Below are 24444 nucleotides of genomic sequence, written 5' to 3'. Positions count from 1 at the left end.
GTGTGTTTCTGGAAAAAAAATTTGGGGCATTAAGCAAGACGTTAGTATTTTTAGTCATATTTCAATGCCAGTGAAAGATTTTTGTGAGATTTCCTGTAATTTTGTTATGGATGGCTTGAGCAAATAAGGGCTGAATCATCTGCATATTGTAAGAGAGTGGCAAGTGTTGTAGTGGTATGAAGTTTATTTATGAAAATATTAAATAGAATTTAGCTGAGTATTGACCCTTGGGAAACATCAACAGAGATTGGTTGAAATGCTGAAAGGTTTTGCTGCCATTTAGTTGCCTGCTGATGGTTGCATAAGTAATAGTAAAACCAGGAGAAGGATGGGTAAGTGAGACCTAGAATTGTAAGCTCAGAAAGGAGCTTTTGGTGGGACACTGTAAAATCCTTTGGAAAGGTCAAGGAAAAATGAAGCAACAAGGTTGCCCTCATTTCTGTATTAGTTTACTATGTCAATGAAGTTGTGGAGAGCAGTAGTAATACTGTGGTTGGGCCTGAAATCATGCTAGATGTTGGACAGAAGGTTGTGTTTGGTTATATATTTCATAAGCTGAGAGTGAATACATTTCTCAAGGATTTTTGAGAGGGATGATACAATAGCAATAGGTCTAGAGGTTTTTAACACTGCTGAAGTACCTCCTTTGTGAAGAGGTAAAATAATGGATTTTTTCCCAGAGGATAAAACATAGTTTTCAGTTATTGACCAGTTAATCAGAATGGAGACAGGAAAGGCTAGTGCTTCTGCACCTATTTTGAGGAACTCATCGGGAAGGTTATCAGCAACTGAGGTTGTTGCCTTAATTTGGGTAGTAACTTTTTACTGCTGGCATTGGGACGGGCTGCAAACTAAAAGACAGTGTGTTGCTTTTGAGAACAGATGAAAGTTCAAGGGGTGAAGTGAGGTGGTCATTAATTAGTGATAGAACTGACTGGATAAAATAAGTGCTGAAATGAATGGCAATGGAGTCTGTTGTCTGAAGAAGAAGAACAGGGTGTAGTGGTATGGACAGGGAATAATAATTTATTTAGAGCACACCAAAACAGCTTGGGGTTGTTTTGATGCTTTTGTTGGAGATTACTGTAATATGATTTCCTGTCAGATTTAACAAGGATCTTGGTACGGTTTCTGAGATATCTAAAATGTTGGTAGGCATGTTGTGTTTTATTCTTATTCTATTCTTTATCTCTTTGCAGCATGAGCTGTTTGGTCTCTTTTGTCAGCCATGGTGCTGTGTTAGTTTTTACCCTTCTTGTCCTAGCTGCTGCAAAATAATTTAGTAATTTTAGGAACATGTAATTGAAGTGAGTAGCTGCTTCATCTAGGGGCATTACCTTTAATACATTCCAGTTGTAGTGGGACATGGCTGTAATAAATGCACCTTTGTCAAATTTGGTTAAATTGCATACTAGTTTATACATTATTTGTTTAGGTGAGCCATGTTGTTGTCTGATTACATAGTTTTGGAGGTGGCCACTTACAATATCTGGTAAGCAACCAGAGGATTGTATAATATGGGGTTTGTTTGTCAATATCCAGTCCAGCGTGGATTGCCTGTTAGTCCCTTTGTTGATTCAGGTGGCGGAGCTTATTAGATGGGTGAATCCAAATAGGTGAATAGAGTCCTTGGGGTTGCTGCTGTTTATGAAAAGCCAGTCTATATTTAGGCCACCTAAGATGAAGGTTTCCTGGGGAATGTTGTTATATATCCAGTGTAAGATGTTTTCAGCTGTGGTGATGCTGTTGCCTGGTGGGATGTATATTGTTAAAATACATACAGATTTCATTAGGTTGATTATGAGGTATGCAATCAGTAATTCAGTATTATTAAATTGCTGGGATATTTATATGGACTGGAGTTATTTTTAAGTTGTTTTTTTTATAAATAATAGCAATACCACATGCTCTTTGCAGTTATCTCCATTCTGTGTATGTTAAAACCTGAGGGAATAATTTCACTGTCAGTTATTTCTTGTTTTAGTCAGGTTTAAAGTGCCAATTAGAATGTCTAGGGAGTAAAAATCTAGACATGCATGGATATCATGAATTTTGTTGCAGATACATATGAGGTTAATATTGAAAAGAATGAGATTACATTCATTACTTTATGGGAATACTGTATTGGGAGCACTGGAAAGGAATGGGTGGGCCATGCTGGGTAGTTGATATGTGGGTCTGGGGTTAGGGTGAATATGTCTGCTAAGTTTCAGGATGGAGGTGGGGTGAGTAGAGGTATGGAGCCATTTGTATTTGTATCTGACTTTCAGTACTGCTGAAAAGTGCTATTCTTAACGTTAATATCTCTACAAGAAAACAGATCTGAGCATGTATATTGGTACAGAGAAGGAAAGATAGACAGAGAGAGAGAGAGAGAAAGATGGCTTTCTGATGTAATGTATGTGTGTTTGTGATGGAGTTGGGATATTATGTGGGAATATTATACTAGTTATTGAAGTGAGCTTGGGCTGTGAGTTATAAAACAGTAGCAACTGACTTACTGTCACTGTGATTTTTTGAGGGTGAGAGTTTAGATGGTGGGTGGAAGACGATGGAGGTTTGGTAAGATAATGGCCGTATGATATATAAATGAAAGGAGTGTTATGAGAAATGGAGAAAAAGACATGTGGTAAAGGGTGGGGAGATGTTTGCAGGGTGGTACAAAGATAGTAAAGGTAGTGGACAGTAGTTAGGTTGTGTGCAGAAAGCTGTATGGTATGAGCCTGTGGGCAGGGGAAGAACTGAGTAGTGTGCAGATGAGGGAGGAGTCAAAAAATGTGTACTGATGAGGAGGACAGCAGTCCAAAGTAGTAGCTATAAGTAGTTATATGAGTATATATAAAAGTGTGCATGTGTGTGTGTGTAATTTAAACATGTGGGTATATCACTAGATAGGTCCAGTGTTGGTAAGCAGGCATATGTATGGACAGCAATTCAGGTCGTAGCCTGCTATAAGTCCCCAACCATGACCCAAGACTCCCATTCCACGTACCTAAGCACCCTGGAGAATATTAGGGTCCAACCTAACACTCTCATACTGGGCGACATCAACTACCCCTCCATTAACTGGGAAAACTACTCATGTAGCAATACACTTGCTCAACATTTCCTGGAATTCATTAATTCCAATGCCCTGGACCAGCTCATTCTTACCCCCACTAGAAGTAGCAACATCCTTGACCTAGTCATTACTAACATGGGTGACTGTTGCTCTGTACCAATAGTCAACTCCTCCCTGGTTAGATCCGACCACAAACTAATCACGTTGGAAAGCCACACACACACACACCCACAAAGGTAGCCACCATGAAAAACTTCTCCAAAGCTAACTTTGGGCTCCTAAAAACAGAGGTGGCTAACTTCACGGCACCCATGCAACTGGAGAACAGCTGCATGACTACCGACTCATTCACTGATGCTCTGTATGAACACGTACACAAATGCATGGATCTCGCCATACCCAATAGAACCAAGACGTTCTCCTCCAAAATTAGGAAGCCAATCTGGTGGTCCCCTGCCATAAACAAACTCTAAAACAGAAGGAGGAAACTGATGAGAAATAAGGTGAAATCTCAAGACAGGAAAAACTCCCTTATCAGCCTCAACAAAAAGTTGGGATTCCTCATCAAATCCTCTAAAGCTAGCTATGAAAACAGAATTGCAGCAGATAGTAAAGACAACCACAAGGCCTTTATAGTTATGTAAAGAATCTCCACAGCAATACCAAGATTTGCTCGGAGCTGTTCCACAATGGCACCTCCTATACCGAGGCAACAGATATTGCCAATATACTGGCCAACAGATTCAGTGCCAACTTTACCCTTCTCTCCCCCACCAAAGGACCAATCACAATATCAGTAGATTGCCAGGCATCCAGTTCATAGGTAGGTACTAGGCTATTGGTCCTAGGGCCTATATAAGTCTAGCCAAAAAGATACCCTGGCTTTTGCCACCCAAGAAAATTATTTTCCTGTGCCCCTGTAGAGCAGGGCCACAGAGGTGACACCTGGGGTGAATTTCCTATTTCCCATTCAATCATCAAGACTCTTCTTAAAGAGTGCTAATGAGGAGCTTTGTTTGATAGAGATAGGTAGTTTGTTCCAGAGTATGGAAAGTCTCTGGGACAGGAATCTATCCCTCCAGCATGTTCTGTTTATTGTGGTGAAAAGGTTTAGGCCCCTATAGCGTGTAGCTCAGAGGAATTGGGATTTTTTTAAGTGGAGCATGCTCCAACTGCTCTGGGTTTGACACAGCTTTGTATGTTAGGCAGAGATTGCTTCTGAGTAGGCGATATGCAACCTTACCCTCGTCTGCGGCTTTGGGGATTGCTTCAAAGAAGTCTATAAGGTTTAGGAGGCATGATCTGCCTTTTACAAACCCGAACTGGGTGGGGTCCTTAGTTTGGAGATTACCAATGTCTTTGTTTATAAGTTCAATGATGATACTTTCCATGGCCTTGCAGACCAGGCTCTTTAGGCTAATGGGGCAGTAGTTCTCGGGGTCTGTGGTGGCTCCCCTTTTGTGGAGTGGGATAACCATTACTGTGCGCCATTCAGTGGGCACATAGCCTGAGGTGAGGCTATGATTGAACATGGTACTTAGGTGGGGAGCCAGTTCGTTCTGTATTTCATGTAGAACACAGCCTGGGATGTTGTCAGGTCCCATGGATGCTGTGTTCTTGGCTTTGGATAGTGTGTTTTTTACCTGTGCAGCCGTGATTACAGGAACTTTGCATTCTTCTGGTATAGAGATGGGCCCTTTAGGGGATGACAGAGGGGTAAAGTTAGCACTGAACCTATCTGCCAGGATGTTGGCAATATCCATTGGTTCTGTATATTTAGTGCCATTGTGCTGTAACTCAGAGCAGATCTGAGTGTTGCCATTGAGATTCTTGACATAGCTATAGAATGCTTTGTGGTTGTCTTTAGAGTCAGTGGCAATTTTGTTTTCATAACTAGCTTTGGAGGATTTTATGAGGGATCTCAGCTTCTTACTGAAGCTGACCAGGAGTTTCTCCAATCATGGGATTTTACTCTTTTGCAACAGTTTCTTTCTTCTGTTGTAGAGTTTGTTTATGGCAGGGGACCACCAGATTGGCTTCCTTTTTTGGAGGATAGCATCTTGGTTCTGTTAGGGATTGCACGATCCATGCACTCATGTAAGTGCTTATAAAGTGCATTTGTGTAGGATTCAGCAGTCATACCTCTATTGTCCGTCAGCATGGGTGTCGTGAAGTTTGCCACTTCTGTCTTAAGAAGCGTGAAGTTGGCTTTGGAGAAATTTTCTACTGTGGTTTCCCTAATGGGGGGTGGGGGAGGGATGTGGATGTCTAGGGTGATTAGCTTATGGTCGGATCTGACCAATGAGGAATTGACCTCTGGTGTGGAGCACCGGTTGCCCATGTTGGTAATAGCCAGGTCTAGGATATTGCTGCCCCTGGTGGGGGTGTGGATAAGTTGATCCATAGCATTGGAATTTATGAATTCCAGAAAACGTTGAGCACAAGAGTTGGTACATGAGAAGTTTTCACAGTTAATGGTAGGGTAGTTGAAATCGCCCATTATTAGGGTGTTAGGTTGTACCCTAATATTTTTCAGTGTATTAAGAAATGAGGAGTGGGAATCCTGGGGCATGGTGGGGGATCTGTAGCAAGCTACAATTTGGATTGTGGTCTTGCCCAGAGTTAGTTGTACTTGGATAATCTCGGATGCATTATGCTGAGCAACTAGCCTGGAGATATGGATATCCTTAATGAATATGGACACGCCTCCGCCTTTAGTGTTTCGGTCCAGGTTAGGTGGCCGAAAGGTGTGGTATGAATTATAGCCTGGTAATGCAGGGGTACTCTCTGGAGCCTTGAACCAGGTCTCTGTCACTGCACAGATGTCGATGTTCTCCATTTTAAGGAGTGCCTCGAGAGTGCATTTTGAGGTTTAGACTTCTAGCATTGAGTAGCAATACCCTCACATTCTTCTTGCCTGTACCTGTTAGGGTGGTGAATTTGTCATTTGAACCTTGCCTAAAAAAGGCACTATAGGGGTGGCTAGAGCCTTAGCCAGTATCCGGAATCCCAGGGGCGACAGGTGCAGGCCATCTCTGGCAAAGCATCATGGCTTGTCGATCATGTCATCCCAGGCAGACAGATACTGGATCCCCTTAGAATGACACCAGAAGCTTAGCCAATTGTTGAAGTCAATCATTTTGTCCTTGTACTGTGGTATCATTCTGGGTGATGGCAGGATGCTACTCAGGGCTAGGGTCATACCTGCCTGGGCTACAAAATCGGACAGCTCCTCCATGTCCCTTATCATGTAGTCCAATGAGGTACGTCTCAGGTCATTCACACCAACATGGACAATGACAGAGTCATATTTGTACTTGTTGTGGAGTGACCTGAGTGCATGCGTTATGTGCCGGATCCTGACACCCGACAGGCAGCTGACAGTAACTTTCTCCTTGTTTAACCTGGTGAGTGGAACATCAGTGTGCCTGACTATAGTCACCTACGACTAGAGTGTTTGGTACGTTGTTATGCCTTATGCCTGTGGTTGAGTGGCACACTGAGTTTGTGGGCTATGTGTCATTTGAATTGTGTTGGGGGGTGGAGGTTGCTTGTGTTTCTGCTTTGGAGGTCCCTGTTGCTTGGGCAAGTTTTTACTGAGAGCCTCCGCGAATATAGGTGTGTGTTTCGTGCTTCTATGTGTGTGTTTTGGTGGTGTAGGTTTTGAGGGACTATGTGCTGAGTGTGGTGTGGTGCAAGTGTTTACCTTCTCCTCTTGACTGTCTAGTCCTGTCTTGGGTGAAGAGAGCTTTGCTTCCAGTTTGGCTATATAAGTGCATCTCTCACAGGTTGTAGTGTTGGGTGGTAGGAGGAGAGGGTTGTCTGTGTACATGAGGCAATTACTGCATTGCCCCAAGATGCCCGGATTCATCAGGTAGATGGGAGAAAACACCGGGAGCTGACCCTTAGACAAATGTAGTAGTATTATATATTTTAATTCTGTACATTTTATTCTACAAGATTTACAATACTTTTTATACAAATTAAGCATTTACATTTAAACTTATCTCAATGCAACTCTCTGCATGTTTTACTGAGGAAAAAAAACAATTGTAGGTTTATTCAGCCTGCCACATTTCATCTCTGGAGACAGTTAAATGTGCCCTTTCACTGTACTACTCTAAATACACTGCAATTTCCACTGTAGAAAAGTCAGAAGGACCTTGCCAAAATCAATGAACAGCACATGCTATCCCTTTCTCAAAATATCAAAGTTGGTTAATTGTTGAAAGAAATTTATTAGGTTTGTCTGTTATAACTCTCATGTGAAAATCCAAGCTGCCTTTGGTCATGTGCCCACATATCTTTTAAAAACAATATGACCTTTTCATTAACTAAAGAAACTATTAGCATCTCACTTAAGACTTCAGGATCATACCCTTGCAATACACATATACCTCGCCTCTACTTTTATAGTTTTGGAAAGGCATCATCTAAGTCAAAAGTAGGTACCCAACTAATATCCTGTGATGGGTTAAAAAAGGTGGCTAGAAGTTAAATTAGCTCTTCTTTACATTTAATGTGCAGTCTTGATCTCATGCCTTATGCATTTTAGCTCTTCAGACTTTTCCAGGACGTCCTGTGGAAATAATGGTCTTTCAAGCCTTAACTAATAATCCTCATAATAGTATCTCAGTGTCTCTCTTTCCCCCTGTGATGAAAATTAAACAATGACAGTAACATAAGCAAACACAAATGATGCTCTAAAATAATTAACATTAAAGTGATAAAATACTCACAAATGCTCTTGTGTATTGGTTCAGCATGCCACCTGATTCAAATAAGGCATCCTTGAAGTATTCTTTTGCAAATTCTGGAGGGGAGAAGTCTGGGAATCCTTGTCCAAGATTAACATTTACCTTGTGTTCCACTACCAACTGTGTAAACTCCACCCTAAAAATAAATTGATTACTTATATTAAACATCAGCCCAAATTTATTTAATCTTCCTGAGCAGGTAGACACCATTAATATGATGTTAATGTGCAGATATTATCTCAATGATATCTCTTTACTCACATATGACACATGAAATAGTGCAATCAAACAACATTTAATGAACCTGTGGGAGTGACTGTAATAGGACAATGCTACAAAGAATGAAGGCAGTTCAAGTGGAGCATTCTTATAGAACTTACATTTCTGAAAACTGTAAATGCAGTTACTAACTAACTAGCTGTATTAATGAAGTGGAACAGATAACCATGGACAAAATGTAACTAGTTGCAATTGGCTAATGTCTCTGGTCTGACTAGATATATGATCACTAACAACCTTCTATAACTTGATTTACTTATTATGCAGTTAACTCCTCTGTATGAGACAGAACTGCAAAAGTAAGCTCTGTGATATATCATTGCCAATCGTCCTGGACTTTCCTGGACAGTCCTGTTTTTCAGTCTTGTGTCCTGTGTCCTGGACAGTGCCTGTCCAGGAAGTAAAAAGTCCTGGATTTGAGGTTTGGCAAAGAATTGATTGGATTTTAAATTTTATTATTGGTACCAGGCGTTGTTTACTGCCCATCTTACCAATCAAATGCTCCGGATTGTGCAGAACACTCATTTACATAGCCAAGAGTCACTTTTCCACTGTTCCAAATTGAACAGTGGTGGCTTCGCTTTGTGTTTTTTGATTGGCTCATATACTGCAATTACAGCCAATCGGCATTGCAGTATATGAGCAAATCTGATAACTTCTAACGCAAAGCAAGCCAATGAGGGCACACACAGAAGTCATCCAATGGCATGCTGCTACAGGTTTTGCACCACTGCAACACCTTTGAAAAGAGTATTGTGGGAAACCATTTGCTAGATAATCTTGAGGGCTTTGTTGTTCCATTTGGATTTTTTTTTTATTCATGATCTTGCCTGCCTTCTCTACAGCACAGGGGGTTGTGGACTTATGGAGCTGAAGTGATGATTGACAATGACTGGCACCTTTATAACAAGATAACTAAAAACTAGTGAATAAGAAAAGTGTGCTATTTAATGTTAACACTTGATGAAAATGCCTGCAATAGTTAAATATTTGATTTTCTGATGCTGTTTGTATCACTTTGATGTTGTTCTACATAGATAGGGTCTGTCATAAGTTAGTAAGAGTTAAGATTTGCTTTTTTTTTTTTACATATCCATGATAAACAATCCTGAATCATATCTATTTATCTACATCATAGCTCTCAACTAATCAGAGACAAATCCAGAAATAATCAGGGACACTTAAAATATTACTGCTATTAACATGAGACACTCACTGAGTAAGAATATGTGAATTATTATACATTTTCTGAAGTAAAAGAAGTCTATAACTCTATTGTCATTATTTATTAAGTGAAGCTCAGCACCTTTTCTTCAAAAGTTAATCAGTTTTAGGAGGGATTAAGAGTAACAAAGCTAAGATTTGAGGCAAAATCAGGGACAGTTGACAGGTATGATCAAAATTACTTTTTATAACTATAAAATAATGCATTTTAACCAGCCTGCAAGTTTCCTAGTTGAAGTTGTTGGTAAGCTGTTAGTAAGTGTTCCACATTTTGGAGATGAAAGGTTGTCACCTAGAGTTTCCTTCTTCACTTAATTAGGCAGAGGTACATTTTATGGTTCCTACTGCCAAGATAGGAGTAGGGCTCATTTGTTAATGACTTGGTAAAGTCATTTAGTATTTACATATTTGTTTATTATTTTACTTATTGACATTTGATTGCTGTGAAAGTCTGGCTGGGTAGGTTGTCTCCAGACCAGTCATTTGTGTAACTGAACTATTTAATGGTTTAGTTGGTAAAGGAGAGGATATAAAGGGGTTGGAAAAACTGGTACATGTTTTTTTGATTAAATAGTTGATTAGTGTCATTTAGTCATTTCTGCTAAGTAGAATTATTTCTTTGTTAGAGAATGCAATGAATGAATTGTTTCTGCATACATAATTTATTTTATTTATTGACATTTGATTAACAAAAAAGTCAGACAGACCGGGTAACCAGACTGTGTGTGAACTGGCTGCTTATTGTAGAACAAAAGTGATTTTTTTTTTATGCTGATGACTGCTCAGCAAATTTAAGTTGATGCAAGACTGTTGTGGACTATGGTTTTAATTTTTGAGCAAGAGGTTCTCCCGTTCCATTCTTGGTTGGCATGCAGGGAGTGCCTTCTGTGTGGAGTCTGCATGTCCTCCCCGCAGTTGGGTGGGCGTTCAAAAGACATGTGTAAATGGGCGTGCCTTCGTTGAAGGTTGAACGTCAAGCTGGCACCTCGGCGTTCGTAAAAATCTACTGCCAATCATTACTGGACTGGAGTTCCGCTGTGGCGACCCCTAACCGGGAAAAAGCCTAACAATGCAGTTTCTTTAATATGAATAATCAGCAATGCCATGTCGTACTTATTCTGTAGCAAATGTAAGTTGATAAAAAATACATTCTAGTAACTTTTGTAATGAATTACAGTGCAGTCAGTAATTGTACTGCAGTCTCAATGATGCCCATGTAGAGAGGTTTGTGTTTATTTAGACAGTTTAAATTGATACAAAACCTATGAAGTGTTCAATTCTAGCAGAAAGACCATTCCAACCATGCCGCACAGAAATTGTACATTTTCACAGAGCGTGAAAATAGGGTGTTGCACATTTTGACTAATTGTCACACATTGCTAGTCTATACTCCACACTTGCCCTTTCAGAGGTTCAGACCTATGCTGCCCATTCAAAGCATGCTATAAATACCAGTAATTCATTTTTTTCATTGGTTGCACCTAAAAGTTATGTTTTTTGTTTTGTCGAATAACAACATTAAAGCTTCTGTTTCTGCTGTTTAATGTTTTAGTTTTATTTGTTTATTTTTGTGATACTGAGCATATTTCGTTGAGTGTTGTATTCTTAATGGATAGAAGACAAGGCATTGTAAGCGTGGATAGTAATTCAGACCAGGACTGCATGGCCACGCTACCCAAGAAGGTAAAGGCCGAGAAAGCTAAAAAGAGAATGTCACTGTTGTGTCATGAATGGCAAACTGATTTTTCATGGTGTGAATCAGTCCAGAATAAGTGTTCACTGCTCACTGTACAGTTTGTAAAAAGAGCATATCGGTGGCATATCGTGGATAAAGTGACTTGCTAACTCACAGCCGTTTGCAGACTCGCATAAAAGCACAACATTCCATGAAATCGGCTGCCATTGACAGTTTTTTCAAGACAGCAGCATTGTTAACTGGAGTTAATATATAGGCAACGGCAGCAGAGTTGGTGAGGCTCTACCACACCATGTGCCATCACATTTTTACAATGCTGCAGACTGTGGAGTTAAGTTTGATCACCAGCTATATTCGGACTTGGCCATTTGCAAGAAGATGACCTGTGGCCACACTAAGGCAGAAACATTGGTGACTGGTGTCCTCGCACTGAAGTCAGTCGAGTCAATCGTTAAGGACTTGACTAACACATTGAGATTTTCTGTTGTCAACAGATGCATCAAATTTGAAGAATCTCAAGATGTTTTACAAATGTGTCTAGTATTTTACTGCGTAAAATGGCTTTAACAAAAAACTTCTTGACTTTGTTGAGATCAATAATGAACATTCTACATCTGTAGCAAACATGATATTTCAGGTCCTGGTTGAGAATGGTCTTGACATTGCACATATGTCATCGTATTCAGCCAATAATACCAGTGTCAATTATGAGCAAAAGCAGTCAGTCGTCACAGAGATGCTGAAAAGAAATGACAAGATCATTAAAACTGACTGCAATGCACACATGATTCACAACGCACTGAAGAAGGTAATTGATGAACTGGACTGTGATGCTGAAACAATGGTGACATCCATTTATAGTCACTTCAGAGTATCAGTGAACCGCAGAACGGACCTGCAAAAGTTTTTTTAATTCATAGACTTGGGAGTACCACAAACTGTTGAGACATGTATACCAAGCAGATGGCTGTCTCTGGGTCCCGTTTTCAATAAGTTATTGGAATCTTGGTCGGCGATCATTCCGTATTTCGTTCTCTAGGCAGTAAATGCCCTAAGAGAGTTTGTGAAATCTGGGCATAGAAGACGACACACGGGATCACGAATCAGTAAAGACTAACATCAAGAAAGCTTACTTATGCTTTCTGCAAAATATTTGCAGTGTTTTTGAATTATCTGTCCAGAAAGTGGAGCAGAAAGATTTGATGTTGGTTAAAATGTAACCAGTAATGCAGGACTTGAGAACAAAAATTGAATCACGCAAAGCAGACAAGTTTTTTTGGATACAAAACACATGCTGTTCTTAAAAATGAAGATATGCAGCCATTCCAAGCATCTATCTTGGAAAATTTTTGCTCTGCTTTCAAAAAGGGTTTGACGGACCTGAACAAGTGGTTTAATTTCTCAGAAGAAAGTATCACTTTTGCACTAAGTCATTTGTCGCTCAGCAAAACACCAGAATTTAAACATGTAAAAACTGTGTGTGCTGCCATGGGCTTACTCCAGGAAGTTAACGTGGATGAATTCTGCATGGCTAAAGAAAGTTTGGCATGCACTGTTGTTGATTTGACTCTGCCATCACCATATGACAAATGGCATACGTTTTTCAGTGTGGCTTGTACCACTGAAGCATTTTCAGTTAACTTGTTTAAGACTGTGTTAGCCGTGTTGTCATTGCCTGGCAGCAATGCCTTTCTGGAAAGAGTTTTCTCACTGATGAATGCCAAGTGGAGTTTAGAACAAAACAGAGCCACTGTTGCTTTGGTGAAAGCTGAAATGCAGGTTTTCCTGAATTACAGCATGACCTGCAGTGAGTTTTATGAGTTTGTTTTGCATGATCACAATCTGCTGTTATCAGCAGGTAGCAGTGAGAAATATTACTGGAGAAAGCACCCGATGACTTTGAGTGAAACCATACTAAAGAAATTGACCAAGTCTTACCTAAAGCTATTAAGCCTAGTATTATTGTTTTACCTGTAGCTGTGTTTGGGGTTCGCTGCATGTATAGTTAACTGTTTTCATACTTACTGCCATCACTACATTTTCACTGTTCACTGTAGCAAACCAGTCTCGCTAGTCACTTGGTGCAATCTGTGCAATGGTTTTTGACATTTGCTGTTTGTACTGTTGTTTGAATTACAGATAGTACTATGATACTAGACTAGTCAAAATGAAAGTATTAAGTGGTTAATTATCTGTCTAAAGTTGCTGCTAGGCCACTTTTTCCTGGATCCATTCATTGGCTCTGGTGGATTTTACTGCAGGCTTATTGTTTGTTGTTTCTAGAATACCTGATATCCAATTCAATAGCATAAATAAGTTGATAGCAATACATATTTTACAACAGTTATGTGATAGTTTTGTATGCTAGAAAACTGTCACAAAACTGCTCTAAAACAAACATTTTATAATGCAAAATTACAAATTTTTCCCAGGGGGTGATATCCATGGAGCCCCCTCACAAAAAAATCTTCCTTGTGCCTTTGGTGCTCAGATATCTATCATCCTGGATTTTCTCTTTAAACTGTTGGCACCCCTGCTGTAATGCCTCCATGTGTTTCTCTGGGATCAGCTTAGTTGCACCTCTGGGAGTCAACTTTTGCCCATTTACACCAAATTAATAACTGTAGAACCATTTTACCTATAGGCTACTAAAAGATATCAGCTTAATGCTTAGACCAGTGGTTCCCAACCTTTTTTGACTTGCGTACCCCTTGGCAATCCATTTCCCTGAAATTGTACCCCTCATATTGTTGGCATTTGTAATAGTTGCTTTTATGTCCAATGTATGTGTTGTAAATGTAACTAATAAAATTTAATAATAAAAAACAATCTTTAATAATAAAGAACAAACAGTCCATATATATATATATATATATATATATATATATATATATATATGTATCAGCGATACATATAAATAAGTTATAAAGTTATCATACAATTAAACATTTCAAACTTAATAAAATTTCAAACTACAAACAATTATTAAGCAACTTTATCTTGCACATATTTAGTGTGAGCCTTGTGCTTGTTTTGAGGCACATAATTTTTTGAAATTGGGTTCAACTGATGAAAGGTGTAATCGTAAATCTGGAACTGCATTCAGCTTATTACGATATTTGTTTTTAATTAAGACATAAGAAGAGAAAGCTCTCTCTGCTAGTTCAGTACTTGTAAATGGCAAAAGAGGCAAAAGGGCCTTGTCAGAAAGCTGTTCGTATTCTCTGCTGATGTTTGCCCAAAAGTTAATAAGAAAGTGTCCTTTGAATTCAGCATTTAAAGTACTATCAGTTGAAAGTTCAATCAACTTCTCTTTCTCCTTGACTGATAATTTAGCTGCCTGGACATATTGTTCTTCAAAAGGATTTGAAATCCAATAGATTTCTTCTTCAAGTTTGGGAAGTACTTCTGGAAGTCCGATTTTAGCCCATTCAAGTGTTCATTTATTTTCTTCCTTATCTCCCGGGATAGATTAAGCTTGTTTTCAGATAAGAAATTATGCAGACTTTCAAATACCTCAGTTTGGCCATTTTCAAGACATGACCTCCAAAAATCTATTTTTTTAATCATAGATTCAATTTTGTCTGAGACATTGAAGATCGTTATTGAGCTATTCTGAAATGTCAAATTTAATTTGTTTATAATCTGGAAAATATCTGATAAATATGCAAGTGCCTGAAGCCAATTACAGTCATGTAACTTGGAAGCAAGGAAGAAAGGATTGTCTTCAAAAAACACCTGGACTTCATGTCTAAGTTCAAACAGCCGGGTAAGTACTTTACCACGAGAAAGCCACCTTACTTCTGTATGAAGGAGCAGAGTAGAATGAGGACCCATCATCTCTTCACACAGAGCTTTGAAAATTCTTGAGTTTGTGGACTTGGATTTTATAAAATTCACCACTTTCACAGCTTCATCCAAAACAAGTTTTAATTCACCAGGGAGGTTCTTACATGCTAAACTTTGTCTGTGGATGCAACAGTGGCTCCAACTTATATTGGGAGCTACCTTCATGACAAGACCACGAAGACCAGAGTAAATCCCTGACATAGACTTGGCACCATCGGTACATAATCCACAACAATTAGACCAATTAATCTCCTTTTCTTTGAAATAACAATCAATAACATTAAATATATCCTCACCCCTTGTGCGTTGTGACAGAGGATGACAAAGCAAAAGGTTTTCTTCAACTTCATTATCTTTCAAATTCCTTGTAATAACAAGCAAAATAGCACAATTGGCAACATCTGTGCTTTCATCAACTTGAATAGCGAAAATATTAATGCTTTTAATTCTACCTATTAATGTCATTTCAACATCATCAGACATATCGTCAATTCTTCGAGATATTGTATTGTTCGAAAGAGGGATGGTGGTCATTTTCCGCACATGTTCTTCTCCAAGCATACATCGAACGGCATCTGTTATACAGGGAGATATTAGAGTCTCGGCTATGGTATGACTTTTACCACATTTTGCGATACGGTAACTAATACGGTAACTAGCTTCAACTGCGTTTTCGTAGTCTTTGTTACCTGACAGGATGTATGATGTCAGATTCAATCTTTTGTTATTTTCCGCTAACCGTTTGAAAAAACTGTATTCTTTGTTTTTATAGTTAGCATGTTTCGTTTCTAAATGTCGTAAAAGTAGGGAAGGTTTCATGCCACCATTTGACAGCACTTCCCCACACACCACGCATTGGGGCTTAGGACAGTCTTCATTTCCCACATACGAAAATCCATATTTCAAGTATCCATCAGAGTACTTTCTCTGTTTCCCTCTTTGAGAAACTAAGGACTGTGCCTGGTTAGTGTTTTGCACCAAAATATTGGACATGTCTTGAGAAGTACTCTGATCACATTCCATGCTCATATCATGCATCGGCTCTTTTGTGCCTGGTTTCAGCCACTTATCCATCACAATATCTAGTAATAAGACAATTACGAAATTAATTTTAATATTAAATTTAAATAATGATAAAAAGAACTGTAACTGTTAAGATAAGAAAAAACTAAGTTTCTCAACTTTCCATGTCAAAAATATAAGTAGTACTACATGAAAGCAAAATGTGTGTAATTTTGCCCCGCCCCACAGCCATTCCATTCCCTCATTACTTGGCTGTATCCCCACTTCTCCCCATTTGCCATAAACACTGTTCAAAACGGTCAGTGTGCACACTTTTTTCTAATGATTACAGATATTTGGATTTAATTTAAAACTTGTATTTCAAACATACTTAATAAAGCACAAACACTGACAGACATTTGCTAAAGCTAAACAAAGTGTTGCAATGAAAACAGACTTAGCATTAAAACGTCTGTGCCTCTGAAACTCATATTCACTGAATCAGTATTGAAATACACATTCAAAGAAAATGCATCTGACCAGTGGCGGATTAAGATTAAAGGCAGTTTTCAAATCAGTCAGTATGACAATCTTAGAGGCTGCTGTTAACAACTTTATATATCAGAGTGCATGTTCACCCAAAAGTCATACAACATTCCACTACATTCTCTTGCCAAACAAAAGTCATTAAAATAATGTAATTATTAACATATATCTCATTTAATTTCTAATCTAACTCTAACCTAAGCATCAAGTGCATCTCAGCAAGTACTACAATTCAAGTCTGGAAAGGACCAATTGATCTCCAAGAACTTAATTCACTTGGTCTACAAACATATCAGCTGCTATGAGTTAGTTACCTTTCCCACAACGTGACTTGCATAATCTTCAAGCACTACTACTACTACCAGTGTTTCTCCTAGCTAAGTTCTTACTTTTTACAGGCATAGCTTTCAACTTTCCATCTCCAAAATGAGGAACATCAGCCCTCATAATGTCGAACAAATGGGCAAAATGTGGAACACGTAATAATGGCTTACTAACAACTTCATCTGGAAGCTCACAGTTAAATGTGATATTCAGCTATTTATTGTACTTTTTTACAGTTTTAAGGCTGTGTTGCTATACAAAAGAGATGAGGGAGTAACAAAAGCCATAAGACAAAAGGCAAGCTAAGGTAAAGCTAAGAAAAACAAAAAAAGAAAAAGACTACCATGCTTGATAATTAGAAATATAGTAACTGCAACATGCAAACTATCCACTCAACTGAATATCAATATACCAGGCATATCTTCTAAATTCCTTTTCTCACTTTCAAAAACAGAACTGGTAAAGTTTACATAAATTCTAATGCTGTAATGACCACTTCAGCCGAATCATAATGCGAGTTGAAAATATGAAACAACTCATCAAGAGCAGTAAAAGACACCAAACTAACATTTGACATACCATTGACTAAATGGGACTGAGATAAGGTGCTTTAGTTGGGGAGCTGATGACATGCATTGAATAGTAATAAATGTTTACATGGCACGCATGAAATGCATATACACAAATACAACCTAAATATAAGATTTATGATTTTTAGATATACATTTTAATTTAAATTAAGTAAGGAAATACACATCTTGCATAGAGCCCTAATTCTAAGAACTGTTGCAGTAATGCTTAATGATGTATGCGCTCTCTGATACAATAATAAAGAAAAATGTAGAGCTGCCAAATGATTGTAGGTGCAGACCTGTGTGCTGAGTTGCTACAGCAACCAAAATATACCTGCTAATGTGAATGCAAGAACACTATTAATTAGCTTTCACAACTGTTTAATGGGGTCCCGACATTTAATTAGCATGACATATTACCAGACGCACATCCCAGTCTAGAAACTGTAAAAACCTGCCACTGTATGCCATTGATTACACAGCAAGGTGGCAAAAACAATTTTATCACATCAAAAACTAGTGAGTATGCAAATATTCAATAACTTTGAGGGTTTTTTTTGGGGGGGCATACAAGTAGCTGGAACCTAAAACAGATATCACACATGTCCTTACACAGTCTTCCTTACAACTGAGATAAATCTGTTATAACTCAGACATAAACAGATCTGACAGCTCAGACTGAAATCTCTTTCTGTAGTCAAGACAAACGGAATCTCCATACAAAACAGTAGTAACACAGAAACTTAGTTTGAAAATTTCTCTCTCAGAACAGATTTCTTCTTAAAACCACAGTTGCACGACTACTAGACTACACTGGCATCAAACATTGAGTACAGCAACGCATCAACTGAAGTATCTCGTCTTCTTAAGACTAATAATAAATTCATACAGAGTACTGTCTGCTGCAGAGTCATACGTAGGTCACAGCAGTGTTTGAACACACTCATACTGAGTGATGGCAGGCATACATATACATTCCTTCTTTTCAAATTAGCTTCTGCTGAGCAAAAAGAAATCAAGTGTAACCATAGGCTGACAGTGCAAAAAAAAAAATCCACATCTGAATGCACAAGTTCGGAAATTCTAAAAGGTTATTCTCAGTCTAACTCTAAATAAAATTTTTAGAACACTTGTAAAATATTATTTGAAAGCACCTGTAAAATGCAGTGTTAACAAGGTGTTGTTCTTACCTTTCCTGTTTTCGTGATCCCACAGTTCCTGCACACACTAGACACAGAATTACACGCAGCGACACACAACCTTCTTCAGTTAACTGTAACGGTTACAGTATTGAAGCGGGAATACGTTGGCGCCTTCGCATAGAACACTTCCGAGTTTGCGCGATTGTGAAAGTGCCTAAGGCGGGATTACTTTCCGCCATTGCTAATTTTTCCCCACGTACCCCTGGGGATACGCGTACCCCGGGTTGGGAATCAGTGGCTTAGACAATGAGCAACGTAATGATCAACAATTATTGATCTTGTCTAAAATATCTAAAAATAATAAGTTGTTTTTGTGTGTGTGTGTGTGTGTGTGTGTGTGTGTGTGTGTGTGTGTGTGCGCATGCGTGTGTATATGGTCATAAGTATGTTTCTCCAAATATCGCAGGAATCTAGCAAACTGGATGAAAGAAAGAACTGTGTGTAGTCTGAACATCTACTGATGTATTTTAGGTTGCTCATAAAATGTTAGAAAAGTGAACTTTAACTTGTTTATTGCAACTTTAAAATGCAGTTTAAGTCTTTGAAGCTAATGAATAATACTACTGGGAAGAGGAATTTGAGCTGAGCATTTCAGCTACTTAAACTTCCATAACAATTCTGAAGTCTGCCAGCCTAGCTAGATATGATTTTGTAGATAATTCTGTCATTTGTAAATATTAATGTAAGCCACATGCTTGTTCTATTAAATGTAAGAAAATTATGGTAAATGTTGGACTTCAAAAATGTTGCCACACCGCACTCTGCTGGAGGAAACTGAAAAATCAAGCATTGCATAATTGTTTGATCTCAAAACACAGAGCCGAGATATCTGAATGAAGGAATTCTTCCTATTGTTTTGAGACCAGAGTTAATGGCTAGAATTTACATGTATAATGTCTTTTATTGCTCTGGCTTCCTGACCATCTGCAAGATCAAAAGGGCTGTTACACAGTGAGTTTCTGTTAGCCTGGGAAACAGAGAATAATTATGTAATCTGAAATGAGTCAGTGGTACTGTGTTATCAATTTAAGGACAGACAGAGAGAATCAGAACATTTTGCATTGGTTTTCAGAACTGACAACATCATCAGCACTGCCTTGCTCTATATGTAAGTTTATTTTAGAACTGTGTTTGCTCTTAGATATAGATAGGAAATAGGAAGTCTATTTATTTATTTTATTTATTTATTTTACATTTGTTAACCGGGCTAGTCCAACTGGATACATGTCCATTTTCAGTGGAGGCCCGAGGAGAAAAGCTCCGAGTTTTCAAAACATTTAATGTTACAAGTAAATTAAAAACAACAGTACAAAAATGTATAACAAAATGTTACTAAGAACAAGATTTGTACATAGTAAAACAATGATTTGACTATTTTCCCACAAAAAAACAATAAGTAAGTAAATCGAGAAAAGATTGGGATATAAGGTTACTAAGGACATCTACAGGATAAGACAGGATTTAGAAAACAGGATTGGTGGTTAGATGGGATAGGTAGAGCTGGACAGAGTAGAAAGGTCAGTGAGTAATTATGATATAAGGATCAACTTAACAGAGAAAAAATTTGAGGAAGACATGGTAGAGCAGAGGACAAGGAAGTGAAAAAAGCAGATTAGTTAGGGTTATTGCAAGAGCATAACCAGTGGTTGGAGAGGAAGTGTTTAAGGTTAGTTTTGAATAGTGGGAGAGATGTAAGAGCTGTTAGGTCAATTGGTAGGAGGTTCCATATTTTACCAACAAAGTTAGAAAAAAGAGAGTCTCCTGCAGAATTATTAGATAAAGAAGTTTGCATCTGCATTTTTTTAGTTGAGCGTAGCTTTTTCAGGTTATGGTATGGCGTTATGAGGGCAGAGAGAGTGGGGGTATTGTTAGGTTGATAAAGGACTTTATGGGCAATAATAAGTTGGTTAAATTGTAGGAGGTGAGGTAATTCAAGCCAGCCTAGTTGTTTTAGGTTTTGACAGTGATGAGTCCTATATGGTGAGTTAGTGGCGAATCTGGCAATGTTATTATAAGATCTAGCTAGTTTGTTATGATTATATTGGGACAGGTTAGTATAGATGGGGGAGGCATATAATAGGGTAGAGAGTAAGTGAGTTCTTGCTATTGTAGATCTGGCTAGTGGTGATAGAAATTGTTTAATTCTATATAGGGATCCGAGTTTTTTGTTGGTAGATTTTATTATAGTGTTAATGTGAGCGTTAAATTTAAGTTGATTATCTATTGTGATTCCTAGGAGTTTGGTGGTGGTGTCAGGAGAAATTATGGTACCATTGTTGGATTGCAGTGTAAAATGAAGAGGGGGAGATGTGTGTGAGGGTGTAAACAGCAATAATTTGTTTTTTTTAGGGTTGAGGAGAAGACAATGGTTAGAGAACCATTTTTCTATTGTGGTGAAGGATTTTTGTGTGAGAGAATGTAGGTCAGTTTGGGATTTTGCTGAGCAAATAATTGTGGAGTCGTCGGCGTATTGAATGCAGGTAGAGAAGGGGATAGAGAGATGAAGGTCATTGATGAAAATGGAGAATAAAAGTGGGCCTAAGATAGAGCCCTGTGGGACACCTAGGGAAGTAGGTAGAAGTTCAGAAAGATGATTCTGCCAGAGAACTGCTTGTTTACGATTATCCAGGTAGGATGTGAACCAGTTCAAGGCGGATTTATCAAGTGATAGGGACTTTAGAAGATGGAGTAGAAGTTTATGGTTGACCATATCAAAGGCTTTAGAAAGATCTACAAAGAGTGCTGATGACAGGAAATTATTGTTTCGATTTGTGTTGATACAGTTGGTAAAAGAAAGTAGGGCTGTGGTAGTACTGTGGTAAGGACGAAAGCCATGTTGACAGTACGCTAAGAGATTGTAGTGGAGTAGGTGGGTAATTAATTGTTTGTGGATACATTTCTCCATTATTTTAGCAAGAGGAGACAGAAGAGCTATGGGACGGTAGTTAGAGTATTCAGTAGAGTCACCACCTTTGTGAAGGGGAATAATATGTGAGATTTTCCAGATTGATGGAATAGTGCATTCCTTAATTGTTCTGTTAATCAGTATAGAGATTGGGTAGGCAATGGCTGAGGCTCCTAGTTGTAGGTATTCCCCAGGTAATTTGTCAGCTGAGGGGGTAGAAGGTTTAAGTTTTTGAAGTAAGGAGGAGATGAAGGAGGTGGGTATTGGTTCTAGGTGGAAAGGAGAGGGGTGGGGCTTGTAGCGGGCAGGTTGGCAGTGTCAGGATATTGTTGATTTGCTAAGTTTTGTACAGCTGTGGTAAAGAAGGTATTAAACGCATTTGCTGTTTTTGTAGGGTTATCAGAGTTGCTGCCAAGTGGAGTTGGTGTTACTACTTTACCTGGGGATATTAGCCTGTTAATAGAGGTCCAGAACTTCTGTGGTTTTTGGAGGGAAGATTGTTGAAGTTGGATATAAAAGTTTTTTTTTGTCCTGTGTGATTGCTTTTTTAGTCATATTTCGTTGTTGTCTAAAATTTTGCTGATCAGTTATGAGTTTAGTGGTACACCATTTGGTCCAGGATTTGTTCCTGGAAAGGATTAGCTTTTTAATCTCACTTGTGAGCCATACTGCTGGTTTGTTTTTCACTCTTATGGTACGAATTGGGGCATGATGATCTAGGATTGTTAGGAAAGTCTTACTGAAGTAGGATACTGCTTCATTTATTGGAAGGGACTTAAGGGGTTCCCATTTGCAATGTTTAAGTTCGGTTAGGAACATTTTCTGATCAAAGTGTTTTTTACTGCGTATAGTTCTAACAGGGGGAGAAATGTTAACATTTGTTTTATGTCTTATTATATATATTAGAGAGTGATCACTAAGGTCATCTGGTAGGGTTCCTGTTGTATAGTTTTGTTTTGGACCATTTATTAATATCCAGTCCAGAATGCTTTCTTTGTTATTGGATTTGTTTATTCTAGTTGTGGAATTCATGAGTTGTGAGAAGCCATTCAAATTGATCAGAGAGGATGGGTTGGTACTGTTACATAAATTCCAGTCGGTGTTAACGTCTCCTAGTAATATTGTTTCTTGTGGATAATTTAGAGAAAGCCAACTTAATAGGTCTTCTAGTTTATCTTGATTGTTACCTGGTGGGAAATAAGTACAGATGATGTTAACTGATTTCTGGTTGTTTAGTTGTAGTTTTGAGATAATTATTTCTGTATTATCATCAGAATGTAGTTTGTGGTTTATTTTACTGATTTGTAATCCTGCCTTGTAGAGAATAGCAACCCCTCCACCTTTTTTCTTGATGCGGTCTTTTCGAATAATATTGTAACCTGGGGGAATAATTTCCGTATCTTTTATTGTTGGTTTAAGCCACGTTTCAGTTAAACAAAGGATGTCAAAGCGGTGGACATCTAGGAGAGCATGAACTTGAGTAATTTTGTTGCAGATGCTACGTATATTAAGATGGGCAATTTTGAGTGTTTTTGAGGATTGAGTTGATAGTAATGGGATAGAATTAGATTCAATACTATTAGAAAAGGATGAGTGAAGCTTTGGGCCTGGGTTAGTCTAGCTGTTTTCTGTACTGATGTCAGAACTTTCTACTGTATTATTTTAAGCATTTCTCTGTGATCTCTGAACTCTTGACTAGCACTGTGTAGTAAGAAGTATTGTCTTGTGTTCTTATTATTTATTATTAAATATTTTTAAACTTTTCAACTGTGGCTGTTTTATGTATAGGTAATTTAAGCTCTAGAGTACATTGCATGTATATAGTGATACTGTCCAAGCCACTTCAAATAAGCATTGCTGTTCGTCACACTTACCATTTGGATAATAATATTGCACAGTAATAACTGGATACCCTTTGATAAGAGCCTTATTAGTAGTTGATATTAGTGATTGGTGGCAAGTGGTACTACCGTATAGTCTGGGCAGAAGGGGCATAGCTGGAAAACCTATGCCAGCATTCCCCAGGAGAGTCTGTGTGTTTGTATACAACTCATATCTCAAAGTGTGTGTGTGTGTGTGTGTGTGTGTGTGTGTGTGTGTGTCAGCTACAAACACTGGTTGGACAGAGAGGGTGCTGGAGGTTTTAGCTTGACCAATAGGCTGAGATCTGGACCCTATAGCTGTGCCTAGTGGGGAGTCTTATTGGGGATCTGGAGAGAAAGACAGAAACCGGCCCCAGACTGACTGTGATCTCTGTGTGCTCTTAAGGGAAAGTTTATTTTACTTTGTGTATTTTTGTTATTCTTCCCAATGTGCATGCCCCTCACTGGTGTTAGTGGTGAGAATTGAGACTCCTTGATTGCTGGGCCAGTGCACGGGCGTCACAATAATAACTATTGCTCTGGAAAAATAAACACTTGTACTGTGAGTTTATAACTTTATTTTGCTAAATAGTTAAAGAATGACAGACTGCAAATTAGAAAACCACTTTCCAGAGGCAATACGTTAAACACACTGTTTACAATGATCTTTTGTGCTTGCATGGGACATAGTTCAAGAGGAGGAAAAAACATTACCTAACAATTTACATAAATAGCAAGTACATATGGCAACACGACATATTCAGAGACTTTACTACAATCCAAACCAAAGGGTATAAAGGTCATACAGCAAACCATTCAGTAATAAATGCAACAAAAAGCTATGCCATACTAGAGGTTTCATTGTGGGAAACCTTAAACTTCCTGAAATGGACGCCCATTGGATATATGCAAATGACCCCTTAAGGACATCAAGTGTTTCGGTTACACAGCTTCTGAATGCCAATGACTTTTTACATATATCCCATCGGCCTCAATTACAGGAAGTTTAAGGTACCACACAGTGAAAACTCTAACTTTGAGTTTTTTTTCTTGCAGTTTTTTAATTATTTTACTACAAGTGAAATGAGTGCAATAAGGAAAACAGCAGATATAATCTATATAAATTAAACAAAAATCAAAAGCTGTTTATTACAACTGAAAAAAT

General features: G+C 38.3%; 1 protein-coding gene across 7 annotated transcripts in view; it reads right to left on the bottom strand.

Moving 5' to 3' along the window:
• KYAT1 (kynurenine aminotransferase 1) overlaps nucleotides 1–24444 on the bottom strand; it is a 1131910-nt gene that overhangs the window by 339354 nt on the left and 768112 nt on the right. For all 7 annotated transcript variants that reach the window (XM_044058797.1, XM_044058798.1, XM_044058802.1 and 4 more), the window contains one exon: nucleotides 7801–7954. In XM_044058797.1, the coding sequence (XP_043914732.1) occupies nucleotides 7801–7954 (154 nt within the window). The remainder of the gene's footprint in view (nucleotides 1–7800; nucleotides 7955–24444) is intronic.

This window comes from Protopterus annectens, chromosome 16.part0 (assembly GCF_019279795.1).
Source record: "Protopterus annectens isolate FY-2018-M chromosome 16.part0, PAN1.0, whole genome shotgun sequence".
NCBI classification, from domain to species: Eukaryota; Metazoa; Chordata; order Ceratodontiformes; family Protopteridae; genus Protopterus; species Protopterus annectens.
Note: the sequence above shows the minus strand (reverse complement) of the source record. Positions and strands in the feature narration are given on the sequence as shown.